Consider the following 12,758-nt stretch of genomic DNA (forward strand, 5'->3'; position numbering starts at 1 on the left):
AATAAAAATAGCCATACTGTAAATATTACGATTTTAACTCCAATAACATTTGAGTCCTAGGTATAATTTACTTACTTAAACATTATTGAGCAGCACTTTACTGAAATAAAAATTTATTCAATTACCACAGCGTATAGAAAAAAAAAACTTAAGTGTAGCTCATTTTCAAACAGTATTTTATTAAAATAATTTTAGAATGAAAATTATTGTGTAGCAATAGAAAACTTTATTACAAAAAATTCTGTGTTCGTTAATACAAACTTGGTTTTTCAATAAAATATAATATATTCGATTGCCTTTTTTCTATATTGCTGTAATAACTTTTTTTTTACATTTCTTCTGTATCACTATCCGAATCTTCAGCTAACGACTGGCAAGCTCTTGCTTCTGCTTCTAATTGTATTTCTGAAGGAACTCGTTCATGTTTTCCATCAGTGTGTTTACCTACCCAACTCATTTCTAGTTCAAATTGTTTATCCTTTAGTTCATCATGGACTAAATATATTATGCGAGCTGCTTCTTTCACTATATCTTTAGAATCCATTGATGCTAGTTTTAATTTCTCAATTTCAGTCTTAGCAGATTGTTTAGCTTTACCTAGAAACATAAAAAATGTGAATGAGAAGAGGTTTTCAAGGTTATGCATAAAATTTTTAAGTTTTAATAGTAAATACATTTGTAAGGTCTTGTTTATCATATTTCCTGGAACTGTGTATTAAAATAAAAATAATAATACACAACTGGTTCTCTATGTATGTATTTAAGGGTTGTAAATGTAACAGCGTGTCAGGAGCATCGAAATGTAATTTTATTAATTTACAGAAAATTAAAGCACAGAAAACAAATAAAGCATTACAGTAACCATTGATGAATTATAGTGCCCCATAATGCAAAATGACGATATTGTATTTTTAATTTTTAGTAGACGTAAAATATGAACAACGAAATATCCTTGTACACCAGCGTTTAACAAAGTTGTAATCGATTTTGTAAGGTAATATTTTGTTTTTCTTGTCATCACTATGTTATGATCAATTTCATCGTCATTGTTATTATTTTTAAAAATATTAAATCTTTTATAATACTATCATTATAATTATTGTTATTTATTTATTTTATGATTTGTCTTATTACTATCATTATTACTAAAAATATTGATTCTAGCTGTTTACGTATTTACATACCTACTGAAAAAAAATCTTACGTGCTTCTACACCTACAGATACACATCTCTTGTGACATATATAAATGTATATTAGTAATCAGTCACAAGTTTTTAAATGATAGGTTTAATTTACTTTTTAATACGCTACACACTCTAACGAGTGGTCAACTGCCAAATGAAATTTATATGCTCAAATAATCATTACGAATGATGTTTGACATTAACGAGGTATTTCGTAATAAAAAAAAATAAAAAAAATTGTTCATCTCAAATCAGCAAATCTGTAGTAAATGCTTGCATGGGGTTAGATATTTTTTTTCAACTAAACGATAAAGAGAGATTCATAATAAGTGTTTTACAATTGATTTACTGTTAACAATGATAATTTGAAGTAGTAAGGTGGTTTGCCAGTGGGTTTTTTCACTGTAGTAGCTACTCGATTCGATGTACATATATACATAAAAGCCTTGCGTTCTCGTTCAGCACAGAGTAAAAAAATGTAACGTATGCTATGCTATATAATTATGTAGGTGAAAACTCTCTCACCTCCTAAACTGAGCACGCGGCAAATCAATAAACAGTCAACATCTGAATTAAATATTTCAGTAAAATTCACGCTGATCCCCAACTTTTTAAGAAAAAGCTTGTGATTTTAGCTATATTCATTTTACTGTCGTGAGCGTTTTTACGGTTATATTCATCTGGTTTCAGGACAGCGGGTCTGGAATTTTAAGTGTAGGTTTATTGGGCCTTGAATAACAATCTCTCAAAATTTTATCGAGTTTGTGAGACATTTGAGTTTACTGGCGAACCATCTTAAGGGAGTTCGGTCGCAATTCACTTAACGATAAAAATGTTTCAAAAAAATTTATGTCGTAAAAAAACATTGTATGGATGTTGTCACCAAATTTAAACAGAATCGCGTCTACGGATTTTGAGAAAAATTTTTACGAAGTTTCCCTATTTCGTTGTCTTTAACATGGGCTCAAATGTAAGTTACTAAAAAAGTTGTAGAAAAATACCTATTATGTTTGACACAGCGATGAGAATGTTTTGAAAAAGTGATATGTTATTTATGACAACTTCATTGATACATGTGCAAAGTTTAAACAAAATCTCGTATGCAGTTATGGAGATATTTGCACAAACGTAAAAAAATTTGTTTCCAGCTCGTTTGCCGTCAGGTTGACTTTTTACGTGGCATGATATCTTTTTACAAAATCACTTCTAGAAGCCATTACGCTAAAAATTATGATCTATAATTGAGTATGGAACTTAATGAGACTTTGTACTTTATTGCTATACCATTAAAATTTTTAATTTTGAAAATTTATAGCACACTTTTATCAAAAGAAGATCGGATTAATTATACAATTTATTCCTTATTTTTTTATCTCCCATAGAGAAAGTATTTAGGCTATTTGATTAATACCATGAGAAACTAGATACCTTGAAGAATATTCTGTAATTTTTTTTAAGTATATTATTCTAACATTAACGAGTACTGGCGAGTTGAACACAAATGCATTTTCCGTAATCAAAAGGGCGGATATTTTTAGGCTAGGTTAGTACAAAAGACTTTATCACGGTCCTTTATACATATACACGTGCTCCTCTTTACCTTTTCGCGGGAGCGATCCAACTCCCTGAAGCAAAATAAATCTTTAACATAAATTTCTCTAAAGCTAATTCTCTAAATTTCTACAATGATATTTAAAGGAGATTCTATTATACACTGAAAGAATTAAGGTGGCTCCAGTGGCCTCAATGTTAAAATTATAAATAACCCAACCGAGGTTAATAAAATTGAATTATATTCTTTGAATTTCCATCTTTCTAGTCGTATAAAAAAAAATTAAGGTTGACGATAAAAATTGTAATAAATCATGCTTACAAAATCGTAGTTTTAAGACGGGTTCGATAGGAAATGCAAGCTTACGCGATATACAACCTACTGCTGCACTTATATAAATAACCCGTAAGGTGTAAAAAACATACTATCTTGTATATATTATTACGCAGTTTTCGATGACATGAGAAAAGTGTCTTGATGTCGAACAAAATCTTTACATAATCGGAGACTAAGTATACTACAGTTGCGAGTGCAAGTCAGCTCTCAGCTGTCTGCATTCTGCAGAGTACATATATATAGGTATAACTACTCTTGAACTTAGGAGCGTACCGTAACAGTTTATCAATTAGGGCACCATAAAACTTTTTTGTTTTTTTTATATTAACTCACTAAAGTAACAGATAAAATGTAGAATATGGCTTACAACAGTCTCTACGATAATTTCACACCATATTTTAAAGAAAATAATGATTAATTTTTAGTCTCCCCATTTTGATACGGCACTAGGCGCTGGAGCCACCTTAATATGTTTAAGATTTTCATTTTCTTACTTTTACTAGTTTATTGTGATAAGGTTCTTACATCTCTCAGGATAATTAAATACCATTTTAAAAACTTTGAAGCAACCGATGTACAAAATGAGTAAACTAAACTACTGAAAATTAATCACGACCAGTGAATAACTGATTGTTTCAAGGCTTCGTCTACAAAATCAGAGAGTACAAATTGTTTACCTTCACACTTTTTTTATTGTTAAATGAAAAAACCATGTAATCAACATTATTTACTATAGTTGTTTAAGCAAAAAAATTTGATTTGCAAATTGGGCAATGGTGAACGTTTATGCTATATTTAAAAGTAAAAATAACTATTTATCTTATGCATTACGAGATGTATCCTTTTTAAGCGAGGAATAGTATATTACGCACCGTAGGAGAGAAATAGGCCTCGGATTTGCCTCGGACAGCCAATACACACTCGTCAGGAATGGCCTATTTCTCTCCAGAGGTGCATATACAATTTTTTCTCATGCTGGGGGTAAATGCCGACGCACGCAAACTTGATAAAAGTGATGAATGATTTATACTGCATTGATCGTTTGCTGCGTGCTTTACCCTTTTTTTTCGTCAGAAGTTGGTGCTCGTATAGCTTTTTCGCTTTTCCTTTGTATCAGGAGGAGGGGTTAGTGGCATTACAAGAGCTTGCCCGGTTCGCCGAAACGCCGAGAAAGAAAGAGAGAGCTGCTGCCAGAGATGAGTAGCTGCTGCCATCATCGGTACGTGAGTACGTGAAGAGAAAAAGTGAGACTTAACATTTTTTTGTAACAATGGATTCAATTGAAGATTCAGATAGTGCGTCTAACTTTCACGAAGAGCCCATTTTTCGAAATTTCGAAGAAGAAGCGAAAGCAATCAAACATAATCTTCTCTCTGCTAAATCATTTACAAAGTACGAAAAATTTTACAACGGTTTTATTCAATGGTTTAATGAGCAAAAAGGGCATAAACGTAAATCTTTTTCTTGTTTACTATCTGATTTGTGTAAACAGTATCAACTATTAACGTGTTGGGCTAGGTGGTCAATGTTGAAAACTACATTGCAATTAAGGCATAAGATCAACTTAGATTAATATCTTAACCTAATAAATCTTCTGAAGAAACATGCTAAGGGATTTAAACCAAAACAATTTAAAGTGTTTATTTGGTCTCAAGTAAAAAGCTTTAAAACAATGCAGATGATCAGATTTATTCAGGAACGAAGGTACTTATAATCGTTTTTTTAATGGATACTGTTAAATATATGTATTTTCTTATTATTTGTATCTACTAATTTAATTTTTAGGTTCTCCTCATTGTTGGACTTTGCAGTGCGATGAGATGCATTGAATTCACTAACTTAAGTGTATCAGATTTTCAAGTCATCGGAAATCAATAGTTGATAGATGTTAAAGACTCAAAAACCGATTACCCACGTAGATTTCATGTTGGCCCAGAATTATACTGCTATGTAAGGAAGTACGCCTTGTTACGACCACAAGAACTCGATACAAATAGATTTTTTCAAACTTTTTAAAAAGGGCATTATATAAGACAAGCAATGGGCAAAAATAAAATAGCTGAAACGCCTTAATTGATTGTTCTATATTTAAATCAAGAAAATGCTGAAATGTACACAGGCCATGCTTTTAAGCGAACTGCAGTAACTTTATCGTGCCTTTATGATGCCGGTGCTAACGCTGTCGTTTAACGATACATAGATAATTCCATGGTGACTAAAAGGCAGATTTTTAACAGTATTATCAATTGAGTCACGGCAGCAGGTAGAAAAGTGAAAACAACAGAGACAGAATATTTGTGAGGAGCGAAATCGAGGTTCTCTCCTCCCGGATGAGCGGGAGAGAAATCGGCATGTCCCCCCAGGTGAGAGAAAAAAATCAAAGTTTTTTTATTATTAAACTTCGCACTGGAAATGGTTTGTTTATGTCAGTTTCATGATTTTACTCAACAGGAAACTTAGTCTATATATGCATGCATGCGACTGTACTGCATCTTCTGCATCTGTGCTTCATTCATAATGACAACAGTCCAAAAAATCTGACGTTTGGTCTTCTGCAGTAAAATCATCTAAATTAAAATCAGCGTCCGAATTAAAAATCATCTTACTAACGATATTGGAAGTAGACGAAAAAACTAAGAAAAAAAAAGTTCAAGTTAGCAGAAAAAAGAAATTTTTAATTCTAAGCTTGAAAATTACTAAGTTTGCAACTTAAACATTTTGTGTCTTCAGAGTGATTTTTAGTTTAATCAAGTTACATAATTATTAATGTAAGTGGCAATCAATTTTATGAAAAAATATTATTTTGACAAAGACTGAAATAATCAAATTGTGCTGTGATACAATTGAACTATCTTAAAAAAATAAATGGCATAGGCAAAGAAAACAACGATTTTGTAGTTTTAGACATGTCGTATCCGAAAAAATTTAGTTCTTAAAGCACTGAATATGGAATTTGTCATGAAAAAAAAAGCTGTCAAAAATATAAGAAAATGTATAATTGACAAGTTGAGGTGGTTAGTTAGGTTGTGAATCAACATCAACTGTGGCAGTGTGCAAATCCTTACCAATATCTAGATCATAGTGAAATTGCGTTAAAAAAAGCCACGTGTACTAAACGCAGTGTCAAGTATCAATGTACGTTAGTGGTTTTACCGTATGTGACTTGTTTACTTATTCTTTATAGTCCTAGAGTCCAGTGGCGTGGACATAGAAAACAAAATTATTAAGTAAGTTGATCACAAAAGCTCTCCGAGACAATATCTGTTACGTTTGATTTTACAAATAGCAGAATTTATAATACAGTTGATTAAATAGAAAATTGATGAAAACGAATTAATTTAGAGTTTTTTTATGAATACATATGTCAACAGCAAAACAGAAAAGTTTAATTATGTTCTACGTTCATTCCACTATTCAGAGAAGATGGGTGATTGTAAATTTATGAATATGTAACACATGTGTACAACAATGTCAATTGAATTTAATAAATAGGACGGGCATTTTTGTAAAATGCTATCGTTCTTAAACGTTGCATGATTCTTTTGACGTGAATAATAACATTAGCTATCTTGTAAGTATGTGTGGTCTCCTCGCTCAAGAATTCTGTTATTTATTTTTTTCCAAAAAAGGGGCCATTACTGAGAAAGTAAAAAAAATAAAAATATCTCAATGTTCCAACGATAATTGTTACAAATTATAAATCGATGGAACATTTAATGCTTACTTTTCAAATATAAAATTTTTTACATGTAGCTCAATTTTAGAAAACAATTATGGCTTCAATAACGAAATTTTTAATCAACTGAAAAGGAATATTAACTTACTATAGTGAAGATTGTATAACATACAAAGTTGATGATGTCAGTGATAGTAATATTTAACTATATCTACTAAAAGAGCTCGATGGTATATGTCGAGGTTTCTTACCCCATAAACTTCAGTAAAAGTAAGGAGCATCAGTGACACTTATAAAACATCTAAGTACAAGTAAAGGTTGGGGTAATGGTATACGAACGAAGGTAACAAAATTATTTCAGTATGCTAATGAAGAAGAAGCAGTAACTGAATAAAAACGTGAAAAAAATTTTTTATACAAAAAATAATTTTTAATACAGGCAATTGATTACTTTTCTCTTTTATACTGTACAGAAAGCTTTTTTTTTTTTGTTGATTATTTGATACAATTATGATAAATAATAAGGATAAAGTTTTCACAGCAATGATTTGTACTTAAAAAAATATTTATTTGCCTATAGACAATTTTCTATACCGTTATAACAATTTAAAACTAAAAATGGCATATTTATATAAGTTAAAGGTTGTTTTTTTTATGAAGTAGAAAATGTTGCGTAGTGGAATATTTGTAATTAAAAACGTAGGTAAAATTTATTTGTTATTCTAAATTTATGAGATAATTTATTGTTTGGTTTTTAACCTCAGAATTGAGTATTTGTAGAAATAAGAAATGTTAATGAGAAAAAATAAATTTAATATAAAATTAAAAATTATGTTAGCGGTAGATACTTGAGTCTGATGGAAGCTGCCTAGAGAATACTAGAATTTTTAATTTGTGGTAAAAGGCATAAATTATTTAATTTGCCAATTGATTTAGGAAAATAAACAAAAACTTTTTTTTAATGAAAATAAATTTAAAAATACAATAGAAAAATAACAAATACCACTAACAACATTATTTGAACTAAGCAAAATTTATGATTTCGCGAGAGCAATAAAATATGTTAACATTCTAAAGTACTATATTTTCAATAATTAACTCAAAGTTTTAATAGAAAACAAGAAATATTAAATTAAATACACTCACAGACATATTAAACATAGCATTACCTAAAGAGCATATAAACTTTTTTTTACATTAATACTAGATAAAGTAAGCTTAGCACCATCAGTTAGGGATTTGAAAACATTTAATAAGATAATGTATCCAACATTTAAAGATACTACAATAGCCATAAATTTAATAGAACACAATCGTCAAATAAATAAGATTTTTAAAGAAATCGGTATTATTATATTGTTATATCACTCACGACGAACTTTTGCCTGGTTTTTAATTTCAAAAAACATTTAAGGAGATAAAATTTAGAAAACAAACAAAAATTATTTGATGGAAGATTTCATTAACAATAATCAAAATCGTACGCTTTTACATATAAATGAAATTTTACAATAAGACGCTAAACCATGTGAAAATTTCAATTTACCCACACGAACAAAAATCGATATAAAAGAAATAGGAACCATGAAAAAATTGTTTTTTGTACTTCAATGTGTAATTTAATGTATTGTTATGACCGGACTTGTTTAGAGTATGGTATTAACTGTTTTATTATAGTGTCATTCGTGGCTCGTAAGCTTTATTTGTTCTTTTAAGTTGGATAAAATTTTTATTTAAATGATATGGATGATGTATTCTTTTATTAGAACAATTTAAAATAATTTATTCTTCCAAATACAATTTACTCGGGTCACTTTAAAAAGGTTTAGTGTTAATCATGTTACTGATAATTAACTTACATCTCTCAGTGATTGTTGATATTGCTGCTTCGGAGTTCCCTAATGCTTCGTGCAGTAATTTTCAGAGATATCTTAAAATACACGAATGAATCTATAGCCGGTAGGATGTTGCAGTTTCTCCTTTCTCTGCCTTGTACGATGATGTTACATATTATGTTTTCATGTATTAGAAAATAACAATACAACAGTACCTATCGCATTTTTCTGACAGGTGCGATTGAGTTTTTTGGATCAGTGATTATGAAAACTTGTATCAGCAATGAAAGAAATACCAAATTCAAGTTGGAGTGTAACGAATAAATTTACGAATTTTGCAGTTCATTATTTTGGGAATCTTACATTTAATTTTGAATATAGAGTCAAACTTTCTGAAGTGAGACACCAAATATCAACCCATCGAATTTCGTATTTTTTATTGACGATTTTTAAAGACCCACTTGTTATAAGAAATATCCAAAAATATTTTTTTAAATATTCATTTTTGCTAAAGTCATAAGCAATTAAATTTAAAGACGCTTTTTTAAAGAAATGAAAATTTTTTAGCAACTTATTGATGAAACGTAATAAAAATTTAATGACGTGTTTATAATTAGTAGTAGAATCAAAAACAATATTGTCTGAGAGAAAAAATTTAATTTATTAGTAAAAAATAATTTTTCAATAGACAAATTACTAGTTTAGTTTAATAATTTTTTATTTCCATTGTACAGAATATACATATTCTTTTTACAAATATTTGTCCCCTTGGCACGACAGTCCCGTGCATTCGCCATGTCTCTTATACTTTACGCTTCGAGTTCTAGCAGCCGCCGTTTATCTGCTCGTTTACCTACTTTTCTATCTCTTCTATCCCGCAATCTCTCATATCCCTCTTTATTTACCTTTCTTTTCACCTGATCTTTACCCCGTGGCAGTCCCACATGTGCGCATTTAGCCGCTTCTACTTTCTTTCTCGATTCTTCCGTCAGGCTATATCTATACCCCCTTCCTGCGTCTCTCCTTCTTCCCGGTACCTCAGTTCTTGATCTGTTCAGTCTTTCTTTTCTAATTCTCTACTAAATTTACAAAAACACCTAATCGGATCCCCTTTCAGTAAATTTAAAACCTTAGCTCTTACTTCATCTTTCAATCCAGTTAGATCCCACTTTTCCACTTCCGTCACCCAAATTTCGCTTATTATTTCCTTTATGCCCAAGCACGTGAAAATGTGTTCAAGTTTTTCCGGTTCTTTTTTGCAGCCCCTACACAATACCTCACTGAATCCTTTATTGCCCGCTCTTCCCACATTACCGCACCTTAGCCTTGTCCATTGTTCTTTTGTCCCTCCGTTTATCTCTCTATCCTCCCAGTAGTTTTCTACTTTCGGTTCTTTTTTTAATTCCTTATAATAGTCACAGTATTTCGACTTTTCAATTTTTGCCTAATTTGCCTGGATCCCCTGGTCTTTCTTTATTTCTACCCCTCTGCTGAGTCTTTCCCCGAGGTTCTCAGTTCCCTCTACCTCAAGTATCCCCCCGATTCCTTTTCCATCCCCAACCCCTCTCAATGCCGCTTCTATTGCTTTTAACCATTTATTCAAATTTCTGTTTCCCGCGCTTCTCAATTCCTCTTTCAGACTAATCCTAGGCCACCATTCTTCCCCCATTTTTGCTATGTCCAATAAGTATCTCCCTGCTCTTTTCATAGTTTCTACTTCTAAGTTGCTTCTATTACTTTCCATTTGCCATATGTATGCCGGTGTATTGCTACTTAATCCTAAAGCCATCTTTACAAATTTACTCTGCACTTTTTCTATTTGCTCCTATTTTTCCCAGCCCCATATTTCCACTCCGTACAGACAGCCAGCTTTAACTATTGAGTCCATTAAGTACAACCTCCCCTTCAAGCTCTCCATGTTAGCTCTTTTCCAAATTCCCCACACAGTATTTACCACTTTCTTGACCTTATTTGCCGTTTTTGTTACATGTCGACTCAATGTATTGGTTGCTGTAAACCAAAAACCTAAATACTTGTATTCATTTACTACCCTTAGTTTTTCTTTCTTGAAATACCACTCCTCTCCCCTCGCTAGTTTACCCCCCCCTTCGGCATACCATGACTTTCGTTTTTTTTGTGTTCACCATTAGCTCTGTCTTGCTACTGTACCTTTCTAGACCATTTAACATGCTTTGAAACCCCTCTTTTGTGTCTGCCACTACTGCTACGTCATCCGCAAACTTCAGGCTGAAAATCTTTTTCCTCCCCAAGACTATACCCCCTTCGTTTCTCTTTTCCCATTCGTCTTCTAGATCTTCCAGATAAATATTAAATAAGCACGGACTCAACGGACACCCCTGTCTAACCCCCTTTTCAGTTTTGAACCTTTCTAAAATTCCCTCTGCCGAAATGACCTCATTTTCCGTGTTATTGCAAATTCCTTGTATCATATTCAAAAACTTTCCCTTGATACCCTTTATTCCCATTTTTTCCATTTTTTCTGCTAATATCTTCCTATTCACTTTGTTGAACGCTGTTTTAAAGTCCACGAAACATATGTATAGTTTACCTCCTTTATTTTTAAGTTTGTTATTTATCAGGCTATTCAGGGTGAATATGTGATCCCTGGTACTTCTTTTTCTCTGAATCCTGCCTGACTTTCTTTTATTTTCCCCTCTGCTCCAACCACTTCCTCAGCCTTTTCGCCAATATATTCGTTAGTATCTTGTAGCCTACATCCAATAAAGAGACCCCTCTATAGTTTTTGACGTCATTTTCGTCCCCTGCCTTGTGAATAGGGTGAATTCTCGCCACCTTCCAACCTTTCACTAGCTCTGCCCTTCTAAACATTTCGTCAAGTATTCCTGCTAATTTACCAACCCAAAACATAGTTAGCCCCTTATAAAACTCTACTGTTATCCCATCCTCCCCTGCCGCTTTGTTATTCTTCATTCTCTTTAATGTATGCAATACTTCATCCCCTGTTATCTTCTCGTTTAGGCCTTCTTCTAAATTTTCTAAATTTGTTTTCTGCTCTCCTGTCGTTTCGTTTCCTAACCTGAATTCCGTCCTATCCCCTATCCCTCCCCTAATTGACTCTTCTTGTGCCACTAACAAATTTTTAAAATGCGCTAACCAGTCCTCTTTGCTAATAGCCACTCCCGATTTTTTCTTTCTCGGCCTAAATTTATTAATTGCCCTCCAGAACTCTGTCATGCCTTTACTCTCTACTACCCTGTTCCATTTTTTGCCTCTGTCTTCCTCGTATTTACTCTTTTTGATTTCTCTAAGTCTTTTTCTTTCTGCTTTAAGATTCTCTTTATCCCCTTCCTTTCTTGAAACTGACCATTTTTTTAGCGCAGCCCACACTTGCTTTTTCTGTATTATAACTTCCTCGTCTCTTTCTAAAGTCCATTCCCTCCCCGTTTTTCTGACCATTTTCAGCTTTTTACCCGTCTCCCAGATAATTTTTGAAAGTGCATCCCACCTTTCTTGCATATTCATCCCCTCCATACATACATCTTGTTCCCTCTTTTCTACTTCATTATTAGATTCTGTGCCCTTACTTTCCTACCATTTCAAAGAAGTCCTATTACCTGACCTATCTTCGGATTTCCGCTCTTTCTTTTTTCCTCCCTCTAGCCTCAATTCTACTGGAAGGTGATCCGATTCGGTTCTTAGCGTCACTTTAAGCTCTTTAACAATACTACCTTCTTTATTCTCTAATTCTAATGCCAGATCCAGAACCGAGTGACCATTAACCCCCACGAATGTGTACATTCCGTTCCAATCCCCTATTGTTGCTCCGTTCCTAATGCTCAAGCCTGACTCTTCACAGAAATCCAGCAACTTCTCACCTTCTATATTAACTGTATTATCAGCTGAGTTTCTGCACATTTCTCTTTCCCCCTCTTCATTTATCTGCCATTCTCCGATTCTCGCATTAAAATTCCCCACAATTAATACTTGCTCTCCCCTATTTGTAAAAACCTCAACGACCTCCTGTAGTTTACTTAACATTAGTTCAATTTTGACATTATTATAAACGCCAATTATATCACATTTTTTATTTCCCTTCATCTCTATCCCTCTTATAGTTAACCCATAATCCCATTCTTCAACCAATTCTTTAGACAAAGATTTTCTAATACCTACCACCATCCCTCCTTTAGC

The 12,758-nt window shown here is 32.4% G+C and overlaps 1 protein-coding gene across 1 annotated transcript in view; it reads right to left on the bottom strand.

Annotated features, from left to right (window-relative positions):
• Positions 1 to 212: 212 nt before the first annotated feature.
• The window catches only part of Prosalpha7 (proteasome alpha7 subunit), a 133,971-nt gene continuing 121,425 nt past the window's right edge, over positions 213 to 12,758 (bottom strand). Inside the window, exon 4 of the mRNA XM_014352169.2 lies at positions 213 to 597. Coding sequence (XP_014207655.1) covers positions 329 to 597 — 269 coding nt within the window. The 3' untranslated portion in view covers positions 213 to 328. The remainder of the gene's footprint in view (positions 598 to 12,758) is intronic.

Source organism: Copidosoma floridanum, unplaced genomic scaffold (genome assembly GCF_036245765.1).
Source record: "Copidosoma floridanum isolate Cflo_tuat_1 unplaced genomic scaffold, Cflo_Japanese_pri ptg000016l, whole genome shotgun sequence".
Lineage (NCBI taxonomy): Eukaryota > Metazoa > Arthropoda > Insecta > Hymenoptera > Encyrtidae > Copidosoma > Copidosoma floridanum.